General features: G+C 46.1%; 1 protein-coding gene across 1 annotated transcript in view; it reads right to left on the bottom strand.

The window, feature by feature from the left end:
• Positions 1-21190, bottom strand: part of LOC139229261 (drebrin-like) — a 218952-nt gene that overhangs the window by 129646 nt on the left and 68116 nt on the right. The window contains exon 9 of the mRNA XM_070860923.1: positions 5863-5937. Coding sequence (XP_070717024.1) covers positions 5863-5937 — 75 coding nt within the window. The remainder of the gene's footprint in view (positions 1-5862; positions 5938-21190) is intronic.

The following is a 21190-nucleotide window of genomic DNA, read 5'->3' as shown; positions in this document are numbered from 1 at the left end:
TCCCCTCACAATTGAATCCCCTATCACTATCGCTCTCCCACTCTTTTTCTTGCCCTCCTGTGCAGCAGAGCCAGCCACGGTGCCATGAACTTGGCTGCTGCTGCCCTCCCCTGATGAGTCATTCCCCTCAACAGTACCCAAAGCGGTGTATCTGTTTTGCAGGGGGATGACCGCAGGGGACCCCTGCACTACCTTCCTTGCACTACTCTTCCTGCTGGTCTTCCATTCCCTATCTGGCTGTGGACCCTTTCCCTGCGGTAAGACCAACTCACTACACGTGATACTCACGTCATTACGGGTACGTGGCTCCAGGATGATCAGGGCTGGGAACTCAACATCCAGGTGTATTCAACAGTCAGGAAGAATAGAATAAAAGGAAAAGGAGGTGGGGTAGCATTGCTGGTTAAAGAGGAGATTAATGCAATAGTTAGGAAGGACATTAGCTTGGATGATGTGGAATCTATAAGGGTAGAGCTGCAGAACACCAAAGGGCAAAAAACGTTAGTGGGAGTTGTGTACAGACCTCCAAACAGTAGTAGTGATGTTGGGGATGGCATCAAACAGGAAATTAGGGATGCATGCAATAAAGGTGCAGCAGTTATAATGGGTGACTTTAATATGCACATAGATTGGGCTAGCCAAACTGGAAGCAATACGGTAGAGGAAGATTTCCTGGAGTGCATAAGGAATGGTTTTCTAGACCAATATGTCGAGGAACCAACAAGGGGGGAGGCCATCTTAGACTGGGTGTTATGTAATGAGAGAGGATTAATTAGCAATCTTGTTGTGGGAGGCCCCTTGGGGAAGAGTGACCATAATATGGTGGAATTCTACATTAGGATAGAGAATGAAACAGTTAATTCAGAGACCATGGTCCAGAACTTAAAGAAGGCTAACTTTGAAGATATGAGGCGTGAATTGGCTAGGATAGATTGGCGAATGATACTTAAGGGGTTGACTGTGGATGGGCAATGGCAGACATTTAGAGAACGCATGGATGAAATACAACAATTGTACATTCCTGTCTGGCATAAAAATAAAAAAGGGAAGGTGGCTCAACCGTGGCTATCAAGGGAAATCAGGGATAGTATTAAAGCCAAGGAAGTGGCATTCAAATTGGCCAGAAATAGCAGCGAACCCGGGGACTGGGAGAAATTTAGAACTCAGCAGAGGAGGACAAAGGGTTTGATTAGGGCAGGGAAAATGGAGTACGAGAAGAAGCTTGCAGGGAACATTAAGACGGATTGCAAAAGTTTCTATAGATATGTAAAGAGAAAAGGGTTAGTAAAGACAAACGTAGGTCCCCTGCAGTCAGAATCAGGGGAAGTCATAACAGGGAACAAAGAAATGGCAGACCAATTGAACAAGTACTTTGGTTCGGTATTCACTAAGGAGGACACAAACAACCTTCCGGATATAAAAGGGGTCAGAGGGTCTAGTAAGGAGGAGGAACTGAGGGAAATCCTTATTAGTCGGGAAATTGTGTTGGGGAAATGGATGGGATTGAAGGCCAATAAATCCCCAGGGCCTGATGGACTGTATCCCAGAGTACTTAAGGAGGTGGCCTTGGAAATAGCGGATGCATTGACAGTCATTTTCCAACATTCCATTGACTTTGTATCAGTTCCTATGGAGTGGAGGGTAGCCAATGTAACCCCACTTTTTAAAAAAGGAGGGAGAGAGAAAACAGGGAATTATAGACCAGTCAGCCTGACCTCAGTCGTGGGTAAAATGATGGAATCAATTATTAAGGATGTCATAGCAGTGCATTTGGAAAGAGGTGACATGATAGGTCCAAGTCAGCATGGATTTGTGAAAGGGAAATCATGCTTGACAAATCTTTTGGAATTTTTTGAGGATGTTTCCAGTAAAGTGGACAAGGGAGAACCAGTTGATGTGGTGTGTTTGGACTTTCGGAAGGCTTTCGACAAGGTCCAACACAAGAGATTAATGTGCAAAGTTAAAGCACATGGGATTGGGGGTAGTGTGCTGACATGGATTGAGAACTGGTTGTCAGACAGGAAGCAAAGAGTAGGAGTAAATGGGGACTTTTCAGAATGGCAGGCAGTGACTAGTGGGGTACCGCAAGGTTCTGTGCTGGGGCCCCAGCTGTTTACATTGTACATTAATGATTTAGACGAGGGGATTAAATGTAGTATCTCCAAATTTGCGGATGACACTAAGTTGGGTGGCAGTGTGAGCTGCGAGGAGGATGCTATGAGGCTGCAGAGTGACTTGGATAGGTTACGTGAATGGGCAAATGCATGGCAGATGAAGTATAATGTGGATAAATGTGAGGTTATCCACTTTGGTTGTAAAAACAGAGAGACAGACTATTATCTGAATGGTGACAGATTAGGAAAAGGAGAGGTACAACGATACCTGGGTGTCATGGTACATCAGTCATTGAAGGTTGGCATGCAGGTACAGCAGGCGGTTAAGAAAGCAAATGGCATGTTGGCCTTCATAGCGAGGGGATTTGAGTACAGGGGCAGGGAGGTGTTGCTACAGTTGTACAGGGCCTTGGTGAGGCCACACCTGGAGTATTGTGTACAGTTTTGGTCTCAAACTTGAGGAAAGACATTCTTGCTATTGAGGGAGTGCAGCGAAGGTTCACCAGACTGATTCCCGGGATGGTGGGACTGACCTATCAAAAAAGACTGGATCAACTGAGCTTGTATTCACTGGAGTTCAGAAAAATGAGAGGGGACCTCATAGAAACGTTTAAAATTCTGACGGGTTTAGACAGGTTAGATGCAGGAAGAATGTTCCCAATGTTGGGGAAGTCCGGAATCAGGGGTCACAGTCTAAGGATAAGGGGTAAGCCATTTAGGACCGAGATGAGGAGAAACTTCTTCACCCAGAGAGTGGTGAACCTGTGGAATTCTCCACCACAGAAAGTAGTTGAGGCCAATTCACTAAATATATTCAAAAGGGAGTTAGATGAAGTCCTTACTACTAGGGGGGTCAAGGGGTATGGCGAGAAAGCAGGAAGGGGGTACTGAAGTTGCATGTTCAGCCATGAACTCATTGAATGGCGGTGCAGGCTGGAAGGGCCAAATGGCCTACTCCTGCACCTATTTTCTATGTTTCTATGTTTCTAGGAGGCTGAGAGGAGATCTTATTGAGGTGTATAAAATTATGAGGGGCCTGGATAGAGTGAATATGAAGGACCGGTTTCCCTTGGTAGAGGGGTCAACAACCAGGGAGCATAGATTTAAAGTAATTGGGGGGAGGTTTAGAGGAGATAAGAGGGGAAATTTCTTCTCCCAGAGGGTGGTGGGGGTCTGGAACTCGCTGCCTGAAAGGGTGGTAGAGGCAGAAACCCTCATCGCATTTAAAAAGTACTTGGATGTGCACCTGAAGTGCCGTAACCTACAGGGCTACGGACCAACAGCTGGAAAGTGGGATTAGGCTGGGTAGCTCTTGGTCGGCCGGCGCGGACATAGAAACATAGAAAATAGGTGCAGGAGTAGGCCATTGGGCCCTTCGAGCCTGCACCGCCATTCAATGAGTTCATGGCTGAACATTCCCTCAGTACCCCTTTCCTGCTTTCTCTCCACACCCCTTGATCCCTTTAGCCGTAAGGGCCATATCTAACTCCCTCTTGAATATATCCAATGAACTGGCATCAACAACTCTCTGCGGCAGGGAATTCCACAGGTTAACAACTCTCTGAGTGAAGAAGTTTCTCCTCATCTCAGCCCTAAATGGCTTACCCCTTATCCTTAGACTGTGTCCCCTGGTTCTGGGCTTCCCCAATATCAGGAACATTCTTCCTGCACCTAACCTGTCCAGTCCATCAGAATTTGATATGTTTCTAAGAAATCCCCTCTCATCCTTCTGAACTCCAGTGAATACAGGCCCAGTCAATCCAGTATTTCTTCATATGTCAGTCCTGCCATCCCAGGAATCAGTCTGGTGAACCTTCGCTGCACTCCTTGAATAGCAAGAACGTCCTTCCTTAGATTAGGAGTCCAAAACTGAACTCAATATTCCAGGTGAGGTCTCACCAAGCCCCTGTACAACTGCAGTAAGACACCCCTGCTCCTATTCTCAAATGCCCTAGCTAACATACCATTTGCCTTCTTCACCACCTGCTGTATTTGCATGCCAACTTTCAATGACTGATGTACCATGACACTCAGGTCTCATTGCACCTCCCTTTTTCCTGATCTGCTGCCATTCAGATAATATTTTGCCTTCGTGTTTTTGCCACCAAAGTGGATAACCTCACATTTATCTACATTATACTGCATCTGCCATGCATTTGCCCACTCACCTAACCTGTCCAAGTCACCCTGCAGCCTCTTAGCGTCCTCCTCACAGCTCACACCGCCACATTAGCTTAGTGTCATCTGCAAACTTGGAGATATTACACTCAATTCCTTTGTCTAAATCATTAATGTATATTGTAAATAGCTGGGGTCCCAGCACTGAGCCCTGCAGCACTCCACTAGTCACTGCCTGCCATTCTGAAAAGGACCTGTTTATCCCGACTCTCTGCTTCCTGTCTGCCAACCAGTTCTCTATCCACGTCAATACATTACCCCCAATACCATGTGCTTTAATTTTTCACACCAATCTCTTGTGTGGGACTTTGTCAAAACCCTTTTGAAAGTCCAGATACACCACATCCACTGGTTCTCCCTTGTCTACTCTGCTAGTTACATCCTCAAAAAATTCTAAAAGATTTGTCAAGCATGATTTCCCTTTCATAAATCCATGCTGACTTGGACCGATCCTGTCACTGCTTTCCAAATGCGCTGCTATTTCATCTTTCATAATTGATTCCAACATTTTCCCCATTGCTGATGTCAGGCTAACCGGCCTATAATTCCCCGTTTTCTCTCTCCCTCCTTTTGTAAAAAGTGGTGTTACATTAGCTACCCTCCAGTCCATAGGAACTGATCCAGAGTCGATAGACTGTTGGAAAATGATCACCAATGCATCCACTATTTCTAGGGCCACTTCCTTAAGTCCTCTGGGATGCAGACTATCAGGACCCGGGGATTTATCGGCCTTCAATCCCATCAATTTCCCTAACACAATTTGGGCTGACATGATAGGCTGAAACGGCCTCGTTCTGTGCTGTTAAATTCTATGATTCTCTGATTCACTCCACGTGATATCAAGAAACAGCTGAGCGCACTGGATCCAGCAGGCAGCGGAAGGAGCGTGCGGCAAACCTGTCCCACCCTCCCTTTCCTTCAACCACTATCTGTCCCACCTGTGACAGGGACTGTGGTTATCGTATTGAACTGTTCAGCCACCTAAGGACACATGTTAAGAGTGGAAGCAAGTCTTCCTCGATTCCGAGGGACTGCCTATGATGACGATGGGCCCTGACAACATGCCGGCTGTTGTGCTGAACACTTGTGCTCCAGAACTAGCTGTGCATCTAGTCAAGCTGTTCCAGTACAGCTACAACACTGGCATCTACCCGACAATGTGGAAAACTGCCCAGGTATGTCCTGGCTACAGGCCAAAGAAAGAATTTTGCAAGGCTCCAGAGAAAGGACGGCAGAGTGAATCCAGCTGAGGCGCTCTTGCAGAGAGCCAGCATGGGCTCGATGGGCCGAATGGCCTCCTGATGTGCTGTAACCATTCTGGGATTGTGTGACACGTGCCGGAGGGGCAGGCTGCCAGTGTGATCTCCCTGTAGCATTGCTGGGCTGCACTACGAGGGGACACTGTTTGTTTCTGAAGCATTCTCCCCTGGGTTGCACCTTATGACAGTGCCTCTTTCTGCTTTTAACCATGTTGTATTTACTGAACACAATCCCAAATTCTCTGGGTTTACAGATTCCTCTCGAACATTCCCGAGAAATTGATTGCTGTTGCAGCGAGCCCAGAACTCACTGCTGCCCGTTCGGTCGACGGTCGCCCTCGGCAACTGTTCCTCCTCTCCTCCCGCTCTTCGCGCTCCTGACGTTCCTATGGAAACAAGGAAACAACGTGACAGCTGACGCTCAATCATATGCTTCAGGTAATTGGTGGTCAAAATTTGACGGACCATGAGCAAACCTAGTGATCTCGCAGCGAGCCCATCGCTAACCCAGTAATCTCACAGCTAACCTAGTGATCTCACAGCGAACCCATCGGTAACTCTGTAATCTCACAGCTAACCCATCGCAAACCATCGCTAACCCAGTGATCTCACCACGAACCCATCGCTAACCCAGTAATCTCACAGCTAACCCATCGCAAACCATCGCTAACCCAGTGATCTCACCACGAACCCATCGCTAACCCAGTAATCTCACAGCTAACCCATCGCTAACCATCGCTAACCCAGTGATCTCACAGCAAACTCATCGCTAACCCAGTGATCTCACAGCGAACCCATCGCTAACCATCGCTAACCCAGTGATCTCACAGCGAACCCATCGCTAACCATCGCTAACCCAGTGATCTCACAGCGAACCCATCGCTAACCATCGCTAACCCAGTGATCTCACAGCGAACCCATCGCTAACCATCGCTAACCCAGTGATCTCACAGCGAACCCATCGCGAACCCAGTAATCTCACAGCGAACCCATCGCTAACCATCGCTAACCCAGTGATCTCACAGCGAACCCATCGCTAACCATCGCTAACCCAGTGATCTCACAGCGAACCCATCGCTAACCATCGCTAACCCAGTGATCTCACAGCGAACCCATCGCTAACCATCGCTAACCCAGTGATCTCACAGCGAACCCATCGCTAACCATCGCTAACCCAGTGATCTCACAGCGAACCCATCGCTTACCATCGCTAACCCAGTGATCTCACAGCGAACCCATCGTGAACCCAGTAATCTCACAGCGAACCCATCGCTAACCATCGCTAACCCAGTGATCTCACAGCGAACCCATCGCTAACCATCGCTAACCCAGTGATCTCACAGCGAACCCATCGCTAACCATCGCTAACCCAGTGATCTCACAGCGAACCCATCGCGAACCCAGTAATCTCACAGCGAACCCATCGCTAACCATCGCTAACCCAGTGATCTCACCGCGAACCCATCACTAACCCAGTGATCTCACCGCGAACCCATCGCGAACCCAGTGATCTCACCACGAACCCATCGCTAACTCAGTAATCTCACAGTGAACTCATCGCTAACCATCGCTAACCCAGTGATCTCACCACGAACCCATCGCTAACCCAGTTAGCTCACCGCGAACCCATCGCGAACCATCGTGGGCCACCCCGACCGACAAGAGAACATCTCCGCAGGTTGGCAGTGTTAGATCTGGAGCGAGCCAGTCCTGGTTAATCCTTGCCACTGGACCAAGACCTCGCTCTGTCAAGCCCGTGTGGTGGCTGGTTTGCAACGGTCACCACACGTTAAAAAAATCCACCCACAGGCATCTTCCACCCCCTCAATTGGAGTTCAGGACTGGAACATCAGGTCCTTCATTGAAACATCTGTGAACTCCTGGAAGCAAGTCATCCTCGTTCGAGGGACCACCTATGATGATGATAATGATCTCACAGCGAACCCATTGATAATCCAATGATCTCACAGCTAATAGAAACATAGAAAATAGGTGCAGCAGTCGGCCATTTGGCCCTTCGAGCCTGCACCACAATTCAATATGATCATGGCTGATCAATCACCTCAGTATCCCATTCCTGCTTTCTCTCCATACCCCTTGATCCCTTTAGCCGGAAGGGCCACATCTAACTTTTGAATATATCTAACGAACTGGCCTCAACAACTTTCTGTGGTTGAGAATTCCACAGGTTCAAAATTCTCTGAGTGCAGAACTTTCTCCTCATCTTCACCCAGTAACAGTGAGCTTCACACTCGCCCAGTAACAGTGATAATTCACACTCGCCCAGTAACAGTGACAAATCACACTCACCCAGTAACAGTGACAATTCACACTCAGCCAGAAACAGTGAGATTCACACTCGCCCAGTAACAGTGATAATTCACACTCACCCAGTAACAGTGATAATTCACACTCACCCAGTAACAGTGATAATTCACACTCACCCAGTAACAGTGAGATTCACACTCACCCAGGAACAGTGATAATTCACACTCACCCAGTAACAGTGATAATTCACACTCAACCAGTAACAGTGAGATTCACACTCGCCCAGTAACAGTGATAATTCACACTCACCCAGTAACAGTGAGATTCACACTCACCCAGTAACAGTGATAATTCACACTCAGCCAGAAACAGTGAGGATTTCCTGGAGTGCATAAGGGATGGTTTTCTAGACCAATATGTCGAGGAACCAACTAGGGGGGAGGCCGTCTTAGACTGGGTGTTGTGTAATGAGAGAGGATTAATGAGCAATCTCATTGTGCGAGGCCCCTTGGGGAAGAGTGACCATAATATGGTGGAATTCTGCATTAGGATGGAGAATGAAACAGTTAGTTCAGAGACCATGGTCCAGAACTTAAAGAAGGCTAACTTTGAAGGTATGAGGCGTGAATTGGCTAGGATAGATTGGCGAATGATACTTAAGGGGTTGACTGTGGATGGGCAATGGCAGACATTTAGAGACCGCATGGATGAACTACAACAATTGTACATTCCTGTCAGGTGTAAAAATAAAAAAGGGAAGGTGGCTCAACCGTGGCAATCAAGGGAAATCAGGGATAGTATTAAAGCCAAGGAAGTGGCATACAAATTGGCCAGAAATAGCAGCGAACCCGGGGACTGGGAGAAATTTAGAACTCAGCAGAGGAGGACAAAGGGTTTTATTAGGGCAGGGAAAATGGAGTACGAGAAGAAGCTTGCAGGGAACATTAAGGCGGATTGCAAAAGTTTCCATAGGTATGTAAAGAGAAAAAGGTTAGTAAAGACAAACGTAGGTCCCCTGCAGTCAGAATCAGGGGAAGTCATAACGGGGAACAAAGAAATGGCAGGCCAATTGAACAAGTACTTTGGTTCGGTATTCACTAAGGAGGACACCAACAACCTTCCGGATATAAAAGGGGTCAGAGGGTCTAGTAAGGAGGAGGAACTGAGGGAAATCTTTATTAGTCGAGAAATTGTGTTGGGGAAATTGATGGGATTGAAGGCCGATAAATCCCCAGGGCCTGATGGACTGCATCCCAGAGTACTTAAGGAGGTGGCCTTGGAAATAGTGGATGCATTGACAGTCATTTTCCAACATTCCATTAACTCTGGATCAGTTCCTATCGAGTGGAGTGTAGCCAATGTAACCCCACTTTTTAAAAAAGGAGGGAGAGAGAAAACAGGGAATTATAGACCGGTCAGCCTGACCTCAGTAGTGGGTAAAATGATGGAATCAATTATTAAGGATGTCATAGCAGTGCATTTGGAAAATGGTGACATGATAGGTCCAAGTCAGCATGGATTTGTGAAAGGGAAATCATGCTTGACAAATCTTCTCGAATTTTTTGAGGATGTTTCCAGTAAAGTGGACAAGGGAGAACCAGTTGATGTGGTATATTTGGACTTTCAGAAGGCTTTCGACAAGGTCCCAGACAAGAGATTAATGTGCAAAGTTAAAGCACATGGGATTGGGGGTAGTGTGCTGACGTGGATTGAGAACTGGTTGTCAGACAGGAAGCAAAGAGTAGGAGTAAATGGGTACTTTTCAGAATGGCAGGCAGTGACTAGTGGGGTACCGCAAGGTTCTGTGCTGGGGCCCCAGCTGTTTACACTGTACATTAATGACTTCGATGAGGGGATTAAATGTAGTATCTCCAAATTTGCGGCTGACACTAAGTTGGGTGGCAGTGTGAGCTGCGAGGAGGATGCTATGAGGCTGCAGAGTGACTTGGACAGGTTAGGTGAGTGGGCAAATGCATGGCAGATGCAGTATAATGTGGATAAATGTGAGGTTATCCACTTTGGTGGTAAAAACAGAGAGACAGACTATTATCTGAATGGTGACAAATTAGAAAAAGGGGAGGTGCAACGAGACCTGGGTATCATGGTACATCAGTCATTGAAGGTTGGCATGTAGGTACAGCAGGCGGTTAAGAAAGCAAATGGCATGTTGGCCTTCATAGCGAGGGGATTTGAGTACAGGGGCAGGGAGGTGTTGCTGCAGTTGTACAGGGCCTTGGTGAGGCCACACCTGGAGTATTGTGTACAGTTTTGGTCTCCTAACTTGAGGAAGGACATTCTTGCTATTGAGGGAGTGCAGCGAAGATTCACCAGACTGATTCCCGGGATGGTGGGACTGACCTATCAAGAAAGACTGGATCAACTGGGCTTGTATTCACTGCAGTTCAGAAGAATGAGAGGGGACCTCATAGAAACGTTTAAAATTCTGACGGGTTTAGACAGGTTAGATGCAGGAAGAATGTTCCCAATGTTGGGGAAGTCCAGAACCAGGGGTCACAGTCTAAAGATAAGGGGTAAGCCATTTAGGACCGAGATGAGGAGAAACTTCTTCACCCAGAGAGTGGTGAACCTGTGGAATTCTCTACCACAGAAAGTAGTTGAGGACAATTCACTAAATATATTCAAAAGGGATTTAGAGGAAGTCCTTACTACTCGGGGGATCAAGGGGTATGGCGAGAAAGCAGAATGGGGTACTGAAGTTGCATGTTCAGCCATGAACTCATTGAATGGCGATGCAGGCTAGAAGGGCCGAATGGCCTACTCCTGCACCTATTTTCTATGTTTCTATGTTTCTAATTCACACTCAGCCAGAAACAGTGAGATTAATACTCACCCAGTAACAGTGAGATTCACACTCACCCAGTAACCGCGATAATTCACACTCACCCAGTAACAGTAATAATTCACACTCACCCAGCAACAGTGAGATTCACACTCACCCAGCAACAGTGAGATTCACACTCACCCAGTAACAGTGATAATTCACACTCACTCAGCAACAGTGAGATTCACACTCACCCAGTAACAGTGATAATTCACACTCACCCAGTAACAGTGATAATTCACACTCACCCAGTAACAGTGAGATTCACACTCACCCAGTGACAGTGATAATTCACACTCAGCCAGAAACAGTGAGATTCACACTCACCCAGTAACAGTGATAATTCACACTCGTCCAGTAACAGTGAGATTCACACTCACCCAGTAACAGTGATAATTCACACTCACCCAGTAACAGTGAGATTCTCGCTCACCCAGTAACTGTGATAATTCACACTCACCCAGTAACAATGAGATTCACACTCACCCTGTAACAGTGAGATACACGCTCACCCTGTAACAGTGATAATTCACACTCACCCAGTAACAGTGAGATTCACACTCACCCAGTAACAGTGATAATTCACACTCACCCGGTAACAGTGAGATTCACACTCACCCAGTAACAGTGATAATTCACAATCACCCAGCAACAGTGATAATTCATACTCACCCAGTAACAGTGATAATTCACACTCACCCAGTAACAGTGATAATTCACACTCAGCCAGAAACAGTGAGATTCACACTCACCCAGTAACAGTGATAATTGCTAGTGCTGTTGGGGAGGAGTTAAACTAATATGGCAGGGGGATGGGAACCAATGCAGGGAGACAGAGGGAGACAAAAAGGAGGCAAAAGCAAAAGACAGAAAGGAGATGAGGAAAAGTGGAGGGCAGAGAAACCCAAGGCAAAGAACAAAAAGGGCCACTGTACAGCAAAATTCTAAAAGGACAAAGGGTGTTAAAAAAACAAGTCTGAAGGCTTTGTGTCTTAATGCAAGGAGTATCCGCAATAAGGTCGATGAATTAACTGTGCAAATAGATGTTAAGAAATATGATGTGATTGGGATTACGGAGACGTGGCTCCAGGATGATCAGGGCTGGGAACTCAACATCCAGGGGTATTCAACATTCAGGAAGGATAGAATAAAAGGAAAAGGAGGTGGGGTAGCATTGCTGGTTAAAGAGGAGATTAATGCAATAGTTAGGAAGGACATTAGCTTAGATGATGTGGAATCTATATGGTTAGAGCTGCAGAACACCAAAGGGCAAAAAACATTAGTGGGGGTTGTGTACAGACCTCCAAACAGTAGTAGTGATGTTGGGGAGGGTATCAAACAGGAAATTAGGAAAAGGTGCAGCAGTTATAATGGGTGACTTTAATAAGCACATAGATTGGGCTAGCCAAACTGGAAGCAATACGGTGGAGGAGGATTTCCTGGAGTGCATAAGGGATGGTTTTCTAGACCAATATGTCGAGGAACCAACTAGGGGGGAGGCCGTCTTAGACTGGGTGTTGTGTAATGAGAGAGGATTAATGAGCAATCTCATTGTGCGAGGCCCCTTGGGGAAGAGTGACCATAATATGGTGGAATTCTGCATTAGGATGGAGAATGAAACAGTTAGTTCAGAGACCATGGTCCAGAACTTAAAGAAGGCTAACTTTGAAGGTATGAGGCGTGAATTGGCTAGGATAGATTGGCGAATGATACTTAAGGGGTTGACTGTGGATGGGCAATGGCAGACATTTAGAGACCGCATGGATGAACTACAACAATTGTACATTCCTGTCAGGTGTAAAAATAAAAAAGGGAAGGTGGCTCAACCGTGGCAATCAAGGGAAATCAGGGATAGTATTAAAGCCAAGGAAGTGGCATACAAATTGGCCAGAAATAGCAGCGAACCCGGGGACTGGGAGAAATTTAGAACTCAGCAGAGGAGGACAAAGGGTTTTATTAGGGCAGGGAAAATGGAGTACGAGAAGAAGCTTGCAGGGAACATTAAGGCGGATTGCAAAAGTTTCCATAGGTATGTAAAGAGAAAAAGGTTAGTAAAGACAAACGTAGGTCCCCTGCAGTCAGAATCAGGGGAAGTCATAACGGGGAACAAAGAAATGGCAGGCCAATTGAGCAAGTACTTTGGTTCGGTATTCACTAAGGAGGACACCAACAACCTTCCGGATATAAAAGGGGTCAGAGGGTCTAGTAAGGAGGAGGAACTGAGGGAAATCTTTATTAGTCGAGAAATTGTGTTGGGGAAATTGATGGGATTGAAGGCCGATAAATCCCCAGGGCCTGATGGACTGCATCCCAGAGTACTTAAGGAGGTGGCCTTGGAAATAGTGGATGCATTGACAGTCATTTTCCAACATTCCATTAACTCTGGATCAGTTCCTATCGAGTGGAGTGTAGCCAATGTAACCCCACTTTTTAAAAAAGGAGGGAGAGAGAAAACAGGGAATTATAGACCGGTCAGCCTGACCTCAGTAGTGGGTAAAATGATGGAATCAATTATTAAGGATGTCATAGCAGTGCATTTGGAAAATGGTGACATGATAGGTCCAAGTCAGCATGGATTTGTGAAAGGGAAATCATGCTTGACAAATCTTCTCGAATTTTTTGAGGATGTTTCCAGTAAAGTGGACAAGGGAGAACCAGTTGATGTGGTATATTTGGACTTTCAGAAGGCTTTCGACAAGGTCCCACACAAGAGATTAATGTGCAAAGTTAAAGCACATGGGATTGGGGGTAGTGTGCTGACATGGATTGAGAACTGGTTGGCAGACAGGAAGCAAAGAGTAGGAGTAAATGGGTACTTTTCAGAATGGCAGGCAGTGACTAGTGGGGTACCGCAAGGTTCTGTGCTGGGGCCCCAGCTGTTTACACTGTACATTAATGACTTCGACGAGGGGATTAAATGTAGTATCTCCAAATTTGCGGCTGACACTAAGTTGGGTGGCAGTGTGAGCTGCGAGGAGGATGCTATGAGGCTGCAGAGTGACTTGGACAGGTTAGGTGAGTGGGCAAATGCATGGCAGATGCAGTATAATGTGGATAAATGTGAGGTTATCCACTTTGGTGGTAAAAACAGAGAGACAGCCTATTATCTGAATGGTGACAGATTAGAAAAAGGGGAGGTGCAACGAGACCTGGGTATCATGGTACATCAGTCATTGAAGGTTGGCATGTAGGTACAGCAGGCGGTTAAGAAAGCAAATGGCATGTTGGCCTTCATAGCGAGGGGATTTGAGTACAGGGGCAGGGAGGTGTTGCTGCAGTTGTACAGGGCCTTGGTGAGGCCACACCTGGAGTATTGTGTACAGTTTTGGTCTCCTAACTTGAGGAAGGACATTCTTGCTATTGAGGGAGTGCAGCGAAGATTCACCAGACTGATTCCCGGGATGGTGGGACTGACCTATCAAGAAAGACTGGATCAACTGGGCTTGTATTCACTGCAGTTCAGAAGAATGAGAGGGGACCTCATAGAAACGTTTAAAATTCTGACGGGTTTAGACAGGTTAGATGCAGGAAGAATGTTCCCAATGTTGGGGAAGTCCAGAACCAGGGGTCACAGTCTAAAGATAAGGGGTAAGCCATTTAGGACCGAGATGAGGAGAAACTTCTTCACCCAGAGAGTGGTGAACCTGTGGAATTCTCTACCACAGAAAGTAGTTGAGGACAATTCACTAAATATATTCAAAAGGGATTTAGAGGAAGTCCTTACTACTCGGGGGATCAAGGGGTATGGCGAGAAAGCAGGAATGGGGTACTGAAGTTGCATGTTCAGCCATGAACTCATTGAATGGCGGTGCAGGCTCGAAGGACCGAATGGCCTACTTCTGCACCTATTTTCTATGTTTCTATGTTTCTAATTCACACTCAGCCAGAAACAGTGAGATTAATACTCACCCAGTAACAGTGAGATTCACACTCACCCAGTAACCGCGATAATTCACACTCACCCAGTAACAGTGATAATTCACACTCACCCAGTAACAGTGATAATTCACAATCACCCAGCAACAGTCATAATTCACACTCACCCAGTAACAAAGATAACTCACACTCACCCAGTAACAGTGATAATTCACACTCACCCAGTAACAGTGAGATTCACACTCACCCAGTAACAGTGATAATTCACACTCACCCTGTAACAGTGAGATTCACACTCACCCAGTAACAGTGATAATTCACACTCACCCAGTAACAGTGAGATTCACACTCACCCAGTAACAGTGATAATTCACACTCACCCTGTAACAGTGAGATTCACACTCACCCTGTAACAGTGATAATTCACACTCACCCAGTAACAGTGAGATTCACACTCACCCTCTAACAGTGAGATTCACACTCACCCAGTAACAGTGATAATTTACTCTCACCCAGTAACAGTGAGATTCACACTCACCCAGTAACAGTGATAATTCACACTCACCCAGCAACACAGAGAATCACACTCACCCAGTAACAGTGAGATTCACACTCACCCAGTAACAGTGATAATTCACACTCACCCAGTAACAGTGAGATTCACACTCACCCAGTAACAGTGAGATTCACACTCACCCAGTAAAACTGAGATTCACACTCACCCAGTAACAGTGATAATTCACTCTCACCCAGTAACAGTGAGATTCACACTCACCCAGTAACAGTGATAATTCACACTCACCCAGCAACAGAGAGAATCACACTCACCCAGTAACAGTGAGATTCACACTCACCCAGTAACAGTGATAATTCACACTCACCCTGTAACAGTGATAATTCACACTCACCCAGTAACAGTGAGATTCACACTCACCCAGTAAAACTGAGATTCACACTCACCCAGTAACAGTGATAATTCACTCTCACCCAGCAACAGAGAGAATCACACTCACCCAGTAACAGTGAGATTCACACTCACCCAGCAACAGTGATAATTCAGACTCACCCAGTAACAGTGAGATTCACACTCAACCAGTAACAGTGAGATTCACACTCACCCAGTAACAGCGAGATTCACACTCACCCAGTAACATTGATAATTCACACTCACCCAGTAACAGTAATAATTCACACTCACCCAGTAACAGTGATAACTCACACTCACCCAGTAACAGTGATAATTCACACTCACCCAGTAACAGTGAGATTCACACTCACCCAGTAACAGTGATAATTCACACGCACCCAGTAACAGTAATAAGTCACACTCACCCAGTAACATTGATAACTCACACTCACCCAGTAACAGTAATAATTCACACTCACCCAGTAACAGTGATAACTAACACTCACCCAGTAACAGTGATAATTCACACTCACCCAGTAACTGTGATAATTCACACTCACCCAGTAACAATGATAATTCACACTCACCCAGCAACAGTGAGATTCACACTCACCCAGTAACTGAGATTCACACTCGCCCAGTAACAGTGATAATTCACACTCACCCAGTAACAGTGATAATTCACACTCACCCAGTAACAGTGAGATTCACACTCACCCAGTAACAGTGATAATTCACACTCACCCAGTAACAGTGAGATTCACACTCACCCAGTAACAATGATAATTCACACTCACCCAGCAACAGTGAGATTCACACTCACCCAGTAACTGAGATTCACACTCGCCCAGTAACAGTGATAATTCACACTCACCCAGTAACAGTGATAATTCACACTCACCCAGTAACAGTGAGATTCACACTCACCCAGTAACAGTGATAATTCACACTCACCCAGTGACAGTGATAATTCACTCACCCAGTAACAGTGAGATTCACACACACCCAGTAATAGTGATAATTCACACTCACGCAGGAACAGTGATAATTCACACTCACCCAATAACAGTGAGATTCACACTCACCCAGTAACAGTGAGATCCACACTCACCCAGTAACAGTGAGATTCACACTCACCCAGTAACATAGAAACATAGAAACATAGAAAATAGGTGAAGGAATAGGCCATTCGGCCCTTCTAGCCTGCACCGCCATTCAATGAGTTCATGGCTGAACATGCAACTTCAGTACCCCATTCCTGCTTTCTCGCCATACCCCTTGATCCCCCGAGTAGTAAGGACTTCTTCTAACTACTTTTTGAATATATTTAGTGAATTGGCCTCAACAACTTTCTGTGGTAGAGAATTCCACAGGTTCACCACTCTCTGGGTGAAGACGTTTCTCCTCATCTCGGTCCTAAATGACTTACCCCTTATCCTTAGACTGTGACCCCTGGTTCTGGACTTCCCCAACATTGGGAACATTCTTCCTGCACCTAACCTGTCTAAACCCATCAGATTTTTAAACGTTTCTATGAGATCCCCTCTCATTCTTCTGAACTCCAGTGAATACAAGCCCAGTTGATCCAGTCTTTCTTGATAGGTCAGTCCCGCCATCCCGGGAATCAGTCTGGTGAACCTTCGCTGCACTCCCTCAATAGCAAGAATGTCCTTCCTCAAGTTAGGTTACCAAAACTGTACACAATACTCCAGGTGTGGCCTCACCAAGGCCCTGTACAACTGTAGCAACACCTCCCTGCCCCTGTACTCAAATCCCCTCGCTATGAAGGCCAACATGCTATTTACTTTCTTAACCGCCTGCTGTACCTGCATGCCAACCTTCAATGACTGATGTACCATGACACCCAGGTCTCGTTGCACCTCCCCTTTTCCTAATCTGTTACCATTCAGATAATAGTCTGTCTCTCTGTTTTTACCACCAAAGTGGATAAACTCACATTTATCCACATTATACTTCATCTGCCATGCATTTGCCCACTCACCTAACCTATCAAAGTCACTCTGCAGCCTCATAACATCCTCCTCGCAGCTCACACTGCCACCCAACTTAGTGTCATCTGCAAATTTGGAGATACTACATATAATCCCCTCGTCTAAATCATTAATGTACAATGTAAACAGCTGGGGCCCCAGCACAGAACCTTGCGGTACCCCACTAGTCACTGCCTGCCATTCTGAAAAGTCCCCATTTACTCCTACTCTTTGCTTCCTGTCTGCCAACCAGTTCTCAATCCACGTCAGCACACTACCCCCAATCCCATGTGCTTTAACTTTGCACATTAATCTCTTGTGTGGGACCTTGTCGAAAGCATTCTGAAAGTCCAAATATACCACATCAACTGGTTCTCCCTTATCCACTCTACTGGAACCATCCTCAAAAAATTCCAGAAGATTTGTCAAGCATGATTTCCCTTTCACAAATCCATGCTGACTTGGACCTATCATGTCACCTCTTTCCAAATGCGCTGCTATGACATCCTTAATAATTGATTCCATCATTTTACCCACTACTGAGGTCAGGCTGACCGGTCTATAATCCCCTGTTTTCTCTCTCCCTCCTTTTTTAAAAAGTGGGGTTACATTGGCTACCCTCCACTCCATAGGAACTGATCCAGAGTCTATGGAATGTTGGAAAATGACTGTCAATGCATCCGCTATTTCCAAGGCCAACTCCTTAAGTACTCTGGGATGCAGACCATCAGGCCCTGGGGATTTATCGGCCTTCAATCCCATCAATTTCCCCAACACAATTTCCCGACTAATAAGGATTTCCCTCAGTTCCTCCTCCTTACTAGACCCTCTGGCCCCTTTTATATCCGGAAGGTTGTTTGTGTCCTCCTTAGTGAATACCGAACCAAAGCACTTGCTCAATTGGTCTGCCATTTCTTTGTTCCCCGTTATGACTTCCCCTGATTCTGACTGCAGGGGACCTACGTTTGTCTTTACTAACCTTTTTCTCTTTACATATCTATCGTAACTTTTGCAGTCCGCCTTAATGTTCCCTGCAAGCTTCTTCTCGTACTCCATTTTCCCTGCCCTAATCAAACCCTTTGTCCTCCTCTGCTGAGTTCTAAATTACTCCCAGTCCCCAGGTTCACTGCTATTTCTGGCCAATTTGTATGCCACTTCCTTGGCTTTAATACTATCCCTGATTTCCCTTGATAGCCACGGTTGAGCCACCTTCTCTTTTTTATTTTTACGCCAGACAGGAATGTACAAGTGTTGTAGTTCATCCATGCGGTCTCTAAATGTCTGCCATTGCCCATCCACAGTCAACCCCTTAAGTATCATTCGCCAATCTATCCAAGCCAATTCACGCCTCATACCTTCAAAGTTACCCTTCTTTAAGTTCTGGACCATGGTCTCTGAATTAACTGTTTCATTCTCCATCCTAATGTAGAATTCCACCATATTATGGTCACTCTTCCCCAAGGGGCCTCGCACAACGAGATTGCTAATTAATCCTCTCTCATTACACAACACCCAGTCCAGATGGCCTCCCCCCTAGTTGGTTCCTCGACATATTGGTCTGGAAAACCATCCCTTATGCACACCAGGAAATCCTCCTCCACCGTATTACTTCCAGTTTGGTTAGCCCAATCTATGTGCATATTAAAGTCACCCATTATAACTGCTGCACCTTTATTGCATGCACCCCTAATTTCCTGTTTGATGCCCTCCCCAACATCACTACTACTGTTTGGAGGTCTGTACACAACTCCCACTAATGTTTTTTGCCCTTTGGTGTTCTGCAGCTCTACCCATATAGATTCCACATCATCCAGGCTAATGTCTTTCCTAACTATTGCATTAATCTCCTCTTTAACCAGCAATGCTACCCCACCTCCTTTTCCTTTTATTCTATCCTTCCTGAATGTTGAATACCCCTGGATGTTGAGTTCCCAGACCTGATCATCCTGGAGCCACGTCTCTGTAATCCCAATCACATCATATTTGTTAACATCTATTTGCACAGTTAATTCATCCACCTTATGACGGATACTCCTTGCATTAAGACAAAGCCTTCAGGCTTGTTTTTTTAACACCCTTTGTTCTTTTAGAATTTTGCTGTGCAGTGGCCCTTTTTGTTCTTTGCCTTGGGTTTCTCTGCCCTCCACTTTTCCTCATCTCCTTTCTGTCTTTTGCTTTTGTCTCCTTTTTGTTTCCCTCTGTCTCCTTGCATTGGTTCCCATCCCCCTGCCATATTAGTTTAACTCCTCCCCAACAGCACTAGCAAACACTCCCCCTAGGACATTGGTTCCGGTCCTGCCCAGGTGCAGACCGTCTGGTTTGTACTGCTCCCACCTCCCCCAGAACCGGTTCCAATGCCCCAGGAATTTGAATCCCTCCCTGCTGCACCACTGCTCAAGCCACGTATTCATCTGCGCTATCCTGCGATTCCTACTCTGACTAGCACGTGGCACTGGTAGCAATCCCGAGATTACTAGTTTTGAGGTCCTACTTTTTAATTTAGCTCCTTGGTCCTGAAATTCATTTTGCAGGACCTCATCCCGTTTTTTACCTGTGTCGTTGGTACCAATGTGTACTACGACAACTGGCTGTTCTCCCTCCCTTTTTAGAATGTCCTGCACCCGCTCCGAGACATCCTTGACCCTTGCACTAGGGAGGCAACATTACCATCCTGGAGTCTCGGTTGCGGCCGCAGAAATGCCTATCTATTCCCCTTATAATTGAATCCCCTGTCACTATCGCTCTCCCACTCATTTTCCTGCCCTCCTGTTCAGCAGAGCCAGCTACGGTGCCATGAACTTGGCTGCTGCTGCCCTCCCCTGATGAGTCATCCCCCTCAACAGTACTCAAAGCGGTGTATCTGTTTTGCAGGGGGATGACCGCAGGGGACCCCTGCACTACCTTCCTTGCACTGCTCTTCCTGCTGGTCTTCCATTCCCTATTTGGCTATGGACCCTTCTCTTGTGTTAAGACCAACTCGCTACACGTGCTACTCACGTCATTCTCAGCATTATGGATGCTCCAGGATGTAACAGTGAGATTCACACTCACCCAGTAACAGTGATAATTTACACTCACCCAGCAACAGTGAGATTCACACTCACCCAGTAACAGTGAGATTCACACTCACCCAGTAACAGTGTTAATTTACACTCACCCAGTAACAGTGATAATTCACACTCACCCAGTAACAGTGAGATTCACACTCACACAGTAACAGTGATAATTCACACTCACCCAGTAACAGTGAGATTCACACTCACCCAGTAACAGTGAGATTCACACTCACCCAGTAACAGTGAGATTCACACTCACCCAGTAACAGTGTTAATTTACACTCACCCAGTAACAGTGAGATTCACACTCACCCAGTAACAGTGTTAATTTACACTCACCCAGTAACAGTGATAATTCACACTCACCCAGTAACAGTGAGATTCACACTCACACAGTAACAGTGATAATTCACACTCACCCAGCAACAGTGAGATTCACACTCACCCAGAAACAGTGAGATTCACACTCACCCAGTAACAGTGAGATTCACACTCACCCAGTAACAGTAATAATTCACACTCACCCAGTAACAGTGAGATTCACACTCACCCAGTAACAGTGAAAATTCACACTCAAGGTAACAGTGAGATTCACACTCACCCAGTAACAGTGATAATTCACACTCACCCAGTAACAGTGAGATTCACACTCACCCAGTAACAGTGATAATTCACACTCACCCAGCAACAGTGATAAGT

Source organism: Pristiophorus japonicus, chromosome 2 (assembly GCF_044704955.1).
Source record: "Pristiophorus japonicus isolate sPriJap1 chromosome 2, sPriJap1.hap1, whole genome shotgun sequence".
Taxonomy (NCBI): domain Eukaryota; kingdom Metazoa; phylum Chordata; class Chondrichthyes; family Pristiophoridae; genus Pristiophorus; species Pristiophorus japonicus.
The sequence above is the reverse complement of the archived record's forward strand: the minus strand, read 5'-3'. Positions and strand labels throughout refer to the sequence as shown.